This window comes from Pygoscelis adeliae, unplaced genomic scaffold (genome assembly GCF_000699105.1).
Source record: "Pygoscelis adeliae isolate BGI_AS28 unplaced genomic scaffold, ASM69910v1 Scaffold612, whole genome shotgun sequence".
Classification (NCBI taxonomy): domain Eukaryota; kingdom Metazoa; phylum Chordata; class Aves; order Sphenisciformes; family Spheniscidae; genus Pygoscelis; species Pygoscelis adeliae.
The window spans coordinates 106,700-113,622 of NW_008824296.1; the positions used below are offsets into that span (position 1 = coordinate 106,700).

A 6,923-nucleotide genomic window follows, 5' to 3' on the forward strand; every position below is an offset into this window, starting at 1 on the left:
ACGTGCGGGCACGGAGCATCCCAGCGCAGGCACCCCGGGACGGAGCGTCCCCCGGGACGGAGCAGGGCCGAGCCCCAACCCCGCCCAGGTGGGAGCAGAGCCTGCACCCATCCCACGGGTGACTCAAAAGCGTGGGTGGCCCAGACCCTGCCAAAAACCAGACCTGCTTCGTGCTTTGCCCCTGATGGTACCAGCCCAGGTGAGGAGAGACCCCCGATCAGCCCGTGGCAGCCTGAGCTGGGGGTGCTGGTGCTGCGGGCATCCCCCAGCCCCGCACAGGCCCCCCAAACCCCGGGAAGGGGCTGCAGCAGGGGGCACCCAGGCCAGTGCCCTCCCCGTAGGACACGGGGCTGGCCTGGACCCCTAGCAGGTGCTGGGAAAGGGGCGCAAGGCCATGGGGGGCAGAGGCTTCCCCTGCCCTGCTCACCTCCAGGCAGGAGCCCCTCTGCATCACCGAAGGCTGTGGGAAGCAGGGAGGGGGACGAGCCCTGCACACACATCGGTGACAGGGACAGAGCCACCAGGGCCCCTTCCTTCACCCCGGCCTGTGGCAAAGGAGGCAGAACAGAGGGGGAGTTTGCGAAACTCCAGCTCCATGCGCAGGACAGGGAACGCTCCTCTTCGCAGCATCGCTCCAGCTCAGATGCGAGTTTGGCTTAAGGTTGAATTAAATGGGCGCGGGAGCTCTGCCTGCTCCCCAAGGGCAGGGGCAGCCCTGCAGGCAGGTGTACGGGGCCTCGGATCTCAGACAGCCCCATCCCACGCCCCATGCTGGAGGAATCGCTCTTTACATCCCAAGCTCCCGAGACAGCTCTTGGGAGAGCAGCTTGACACAAGCATCACTATTAAAGTATCTGCAAGTTCATGGAAAATCCTGGTCACTTCAAGCCTATTTTCTAAACCTGTGATAATTTGAAAGAGGAGTCAAGGAACATGCCCAACACTCACTGGCTCAAAGCGATTAGTGGGGCTGCGAGAGCTGGGGGCCCCGGGGGAGGCTGGACTTGAGCCTGTCTCCAACACGCATTTGGCTCCTTGATCACCATCTCCTTTCTCATTTCCTTCCTGAACCCCCCAGAGTGCAGGGAGTTGGGGACCGGGGCTCCCAATAGCCACAGCCTGGGGGGCACATGGGGGCTCCCAAGGGCCTGCGTGCTCAGCATGGCTGCAAAAACATCTGACACGGCTTCCCCCCTGGGGAGAGAGATCGCCAGCTCTCGCCAAACAGACTTTTTGCTGGCCAGAAGCTGGTGACACCCACCCAAAGAGGGGGCTCAAGGGGGTAAAAAGCCCCTCTCCCGCGTCTGCTGCGCCAGGGGTGATGGTACAGAGGAAGGGGTTTCATAGCATCATTAAGGTTGGAAAAGACCTCTAAGATCATCGAGTCCAACCGTCAACCCAACACCTAAACCATGTCCCTAAGCGCCTCATCTACCCGTCTTTTAAATACCTCCAGGGATGGGGACTCAACCACTTCCCTGGGCAGCCTGTTCCGATGTTTAACCACTCTTTCAGTAAAGACATTTTTCTTTGGGGAAGATTAAGGCAATCACATGCATAAATATCGAAGGGCCCCCCGATTTCTATCCAGCAAGCTGCCCTGCTCACCCAGAGGGCCGGGGTGCTGCGGCCAGCCCCGCGCTTTAGGTGATGGCTGGCAAAGGAGAAAGCTTTTAGCACAAGGGCTGGCAGGTTCCAGCCTGGGCTTTGGCCACCTTCCAGCTGCTGCCCTTGATCAAGGGAAAAACATGCCCTTTCACCGTCTGTCAACCAAATGTTTTGCAAGAGACAGAAGCGCCACCAGCCCAGAGAGCCGTGCCGGGAGGGGAGCTGTGCCAGCAGCGGATGAAGTCCCCTTAAGCCCGTCTCCGAAGGAAGCCACAGCCGGGGCGCTTGGTGGAGGTGGCGGGCAGCCAGCTACCGCTGTCCCCCACTGTGGCTTGAGTAACTGCTGTGAGGCACTGGGGTGGCAGGGGCAGGCTCCTCGGACAGGTTTGGACCCTGCACCGCATTTTCATACACCTAATAACCGCCAGGAAAAACAAGGACTCAAAGATTCAAGCGCAGAGAGCGACACCAAGTTGCTCCAGAGGCTGGCTGCTCTGAACCACGTGCTCCTGGGGCCGGTTCTGGCTTGCAGGGAGCTCAGTGCCTTTCACTCTCGGGGGAAGTCGGGAGCTCTGCAAGTCTGGTGCCAGGTCATCACCCACCTTCACACTGGTCTTCACACACCCGTCACCTCTGCAGGCAGCGGTTCGCAGCCCTCAGTTGCAAGGACTCTACCTGGTGAGGCATGTCCTCGGCAGGCTGGACTTTCAACTCAGGCTGCTCGTTGCAGGGGATGAAGCCCAAACATCAGACTGGTCCCGGTTCAGACAGCCTGGATGCAAGGCTCTGCCTGCACACGGGTTATCCAAACAGCGTACGTTATCTCCAAAACAGCAAACACGCACATCGCAGGATGTTGGTTTTTTACAAAACCGTAACTAAAGGAACTGTGGAGCAAGCACTCCCTACACTCCGTCTCACCCCGGACACCTCCCAGCTGTCCACGTGCAGCCATCTCACTTCAAGTCCACGTCTACGAACGTTTAGGGAGAACCCACGCTAACCATAACACCTCCTCCAGGCTTGCTCCCTTCACAGTGACAGGTCCTGTTCCCACCACACAGCCCTTACTGCAGCTGCCGTCGTAACTGCAGAGAATTAAGACTGATTTACTGCTCTACACTAGCTACCTGACTAGACTTCAGGGGAAAAACACCACCAAAATCCTTCCCAGCTGCATGATCAGAGATCCACAAGCCCCACAAAGTCTGTTCCTGTCTGACTGGGGACTGGGATTTTAACCTTATGCTCAGATGCCACTATCGGGTCATTCTGGCCAGCGGCTGGCCTTCAGCTCAGGCCTCCTATGATGCAACACCGTGAACGTTCGGCAGCTCTTGATAAATTCAGGCAAAAGTCTGCTGGAGGGAATGAACAGATCACCCCAACAGGTAACAGAAAACATCAGGGAACATCGGCGGTAAACACGACGAGGGTTGAGCGGAGAAAGAAGTTCACCACCGATCTGCACCAGTCCAGCACAGCACCTTTCGAGAGCTGTTGGAGCGCTCCCAGGGCACCGTCCGACTCGCACGGAGCCCAGACGAGGCACTTCTGCACCCAGGGCACAGTACCCGCTGCCTGTCCTCAGCCTGATCACGGGGAAAGGTTGCAGATCACTGCCTGCAGCGCAAAATGCATTTTCATCTAGTGGAACGGCTTGGTGACAGGTCTACAAGGAAACTAAAACAAGTTACAAGTTATTTAAAACAACAAAGTAAGCACTTTATTTCCATTAAGCATGTTGTTTTAGTATCACAATGGAATGATGAGAAAACGTTTAAAAAAACCCAAAAAAGTCTCTAATCCCCACAAACAGCAGGGAGGTTTTCAAGGCCATTTAGAAACAAAGGGAGTGACAGAAGTGCCAGAACAGTCCCAACATCACGAGTCGTCTCCTCCGCGAGCTGGGCAGGGGCAGGAAGGTGGAATGACACGAAGGTACGAATGTCTGAAGTAGTCTTTGGCGCTTCTGCCTCATGTTTGATACGTACATGATCTCTCAAGACAACTCCACAGAAATCTCCGGACGCAACAAAGTGCTACGTTAGTAGAACAAAACCCCAGCGAGAGGACTTTCCGTACAGTTGAGATGCCCTGCGGTTGGGCGTTAAGACACGTCCTGCAGACAGTGCTGACTCCAGCTGGGGGCCTTTGGGTTGGGGGGCGGGGGGGGGAAGGAAGCATGGTGCATGAATCCAAGAAGATGTGCCCATGTGCAAGACACCGCGTCCTGCAGTACTGACAAAACCAGGGAGGAGAGAAGGCGGTGGCAAAACGAAATACGGATCCGTTCCCTACAGTGATCAAAACACGAGTCCAGTGCAGTAACTATAGTTTCACAGTTCCAGGGGGCAAACTGTCATTGCAGAGTCTGTAGTAACGCAGGTCATTCACCAGCCTGTGCACATTCTGGGTAAACGATGGCAGATCCTGGAAAAGATCAAACAACACGTTGTACTGCAAACAGAGTAATAGCTGCAAGCACTGTCTGACAGCAGAGAGCAGAAAGGAACCGAGAGGCCCAGACACCCACGTGTATTTTTCATACATGAGAACAACAGACCCCTTCCTCCGGAGTCTGAGCCCAGGAAAACTGAGTTCCTGCAGGCCATGGACAGGGAGCAGAGACGCAGCTCCAGAGCTGCTCCACGCAGAGAGCTGACTACAGAGATCTGGGCTCCAATCACGGCACCGGCTTCTCGGTGTGGAGTCAGGCACTACACGGGCGGTCACAACACGGCCATCTGCAGCGGCAACTGCTCACTGCATTCCTGCCGCGGTGCCACATTCCCCATAACAAGAAAAAAGGCCTAATTTTCCTGAAGAGCAATTGCCTTCTAGAGTCCAGTGATTCTCTCAAGGCTCCTTTCCTACCCTCAACCCTTGGTCTCAAATCCCCATCATCTCCCAGGGGAGAGGAAGCACTCAACGGACAAGCAAGCTTTAGCAGATGGAAGCCACAACCTGCTGCACTGCCGTGATGTTCCACAGGGAGGTTACAGGCCCCCCCATTTGCTTCACACGCATACGAGGGATTTGAAAGAATTGAGAGCCATTGCAGCTACTCTGCTGTTGTCCTCACAGTAACCCTCAACCATCTGGCCAGCAGCTGGAGCGCGATTTTGGCAAGGATCCGAGTGTCCCACTCTAGAAAATGTCAGTCTACCCCTATGAAAACTTCCTCCAGGAAACGTATTCCCTAACTCCCACAGCATTCGGCAGTCCAAGAGATAAGATGGCAGTTCTGCTACCTACAGTGAAAAATCCTTGGCTAGGCATTGCTGAGCACGGAAGCGTTTGGAACAAAAGGTACTGCCTCAAAACTCTGCCCTGGGAAGCTCACGGCTGTCTGCCAGCACGTTCTAGGAGAAAAACTCTGCGCATCCTGGGAATACTGGCACTCTGCTGCAGCGTTTCACCTTCTTACCCTGTCCATTTTGAAATTCCTTCCCAGCACGTTTTTCTGGTTCGAGTCCACACCATCACAACTGGCCAGGAACTCGGGGAGAAAGGCTGAGTAGAAGCCATCAAAGTCCACTGAGGCCATATTGTAGGTGGCAATGCCGATCTCCTCCTGCAACAGGTCGTGCGACTTGTGGACAAGCACCTGAAGTAGCACATTCACAAACTGGAACAGCATGGTTGTCCGGAAGATCTTCTGCACAGTGAGAGAAGCACACAGTTAGGCATCTTCACACCAGCAATCCTCCCGCAAAAGGGACCGCGGCAGCCAGCACACTGCTTTAGAAGTACAAACTCATCGAGGTCAGACCAGGCAAGCGAGCGTGGCTGCACAGGGCCGCTGTCAGCAGGGTCTGCAAACTCCTGTGAGCACAGAGATCATAAGCCAAGCCAAGATCACAAATGGCTACAGTAAGCCAGATTAATATCAGCTTTAAAGTGAGTGGTGAATTTGGCCACACTTAACTCATGCGTCTGACCCAAGTTTTAAGCATTGGCATTTAAGCAAACAGCATCAAGTCCCGTTCAAACTCTAGCCGGTTTTAGCCCTGCACAGTGCTCCTGAAAGCCAGGGAATCTGTCTAGCTGCCTAAAAGTCTGCAACAGGCAGCTGTTAACATGGTGGGCTGTCCTTGAGTTGTGACCATAGATGCGAACCTGAAAGCTCTGCTTTCACAGGCTAACCAGAAGGGCAGGACCCTGGATTCCAACTTTAATCCTTCATGACAGCAGCTAACAGGTCTAAATTAGAGGGTCTGGAGGACGGGTCCTACATGACAGCGATAGAGACAACCACCTGGCAGTGACAGGCTGTAAATACTAGATACCCCGTGGCTGACCCAGATGAGAATGATGGAGGGGCTCTGCCACTGTCCCACTGATGATCCCAGTTTCTACTTCCTCAGACAAATCGCACTGTCGCTGTCTCTCTTTTGCTTTCCCTCACTGTCACAGGAGGGAACGCATCAAGGCTTTGCTTTGACTGACTAGAGTTGGGATCCCCCCTGTGCCCACTGCAGCAGTATCAGGGAGGCGGTAGTGCCACTCTGACCAGCAGCGTATCCGTCAGGATCACAGCAACCAACCAAAGGCCGTGACATACAAGCCCCCAGATCCTGACCTTCAGTTTCTGACCCATTTCGAACAAGTCTCAGAACAGCACCCACCTATTACCATGCACAGCGCGCACAACGGTCAACTAGGACCCACCTTGTGGTACAGCTTCTGCTTGGTGTTCAGCATCTCCAAGTAGAAGAGATTCTGCTTGAACAGGTGAATGTCAGGTTGCAGGAAGGACTGGCCAAATGCCTACGAACAAAGCAGAATTGAAGGAAGGGGACTGGTACTACAACGAATATCAGACCTGCCAGGCAGAACATCATCATTTTCACCCTGACACCAGAACAAACCCCTGCGAGCCTCAGCTGCTTCTCAGCGCAGCAAACTAATAAGAGAGGCGGTTGTTTAAGTCAACTGCGCTGCTGCCAGACCGACAGGAATGAAGAAATTTTAGTGGAAACATATGGTCGTATCCTTGCAGAACAGTTGCTAAGCTGGGTCTGTTGGGAACGGGTGGGCCCAGCTTGCACTGAAGAGGAGCAGAGATGCTGAGCACAGCTCCCTTGGCAGGCAGTTGGCTCGTGAAGGATTTGGCTGTTTCTCAGGGACGCTACCTAAGGTAGCATGGCAAGCATGAACAAAAGCAGAACACATGCACAGGTTTTGTTCTCAGTCCAAGTCAAAAGACCAAGGTGACTGGCAGATGTGTTTAACATGTTACTGCACTGAATTAGAACGAAGTTGGTGATGGGAGCTGGGAGGCTGACCTGGGCATTACAGTAGCAGTAAAA

At 54.4% G+C, this 6,923-nt stretch overlaps 2 protein-coding genes across 2 annotated transcripts in view; both read right to left on the minus strand.

Annotated features, from left to right (window-relative positions):
• DECR2 (2,4-dienoyl CoA reductase 2, peroxisomal) overlaps nt 1-451 on the minus strand; it is a 15,638-nt gene extending 15,187 nt beyond the window's left edge. The window contains exon 1 of the mRNA XM_009318850.1: nt 428-451. Within this exon, the coding sequence (XP_009317125.1) occupies nt 428-451 (24 nt within the window). The remainder of the gene's footprint in view (nt 1-427) is intronic.
• A 3,251-nt stretch (nt 452-3,702) lies between these two features.
• Nucleotides 3,703-6,923, minus strand: part of XPO6 (exportin 6) — a 40,707-nt gene continuing 37,486 nt past the window's right edge. The window contains exons 21-23 of the mRNA XM_009318849.1: nt 6,283-6,381; nt 5,039-5,269; nt 3,703-4,041 (exon numbers count right to left, since the gene is read on the minus strand). Coding sequence (XP_009317124.1) covers nt 3,940-4,041; nt 5,039-5,269; nt 6,283-6,381 — 432 coding nt within the window. The 3' untranslated portion in view covers nt 3,703-3,939. The remainder of the gene's footprint in view (nt 4,042-5,038; nt 5,270-6,282; nt 6,382-6,923) is intronic.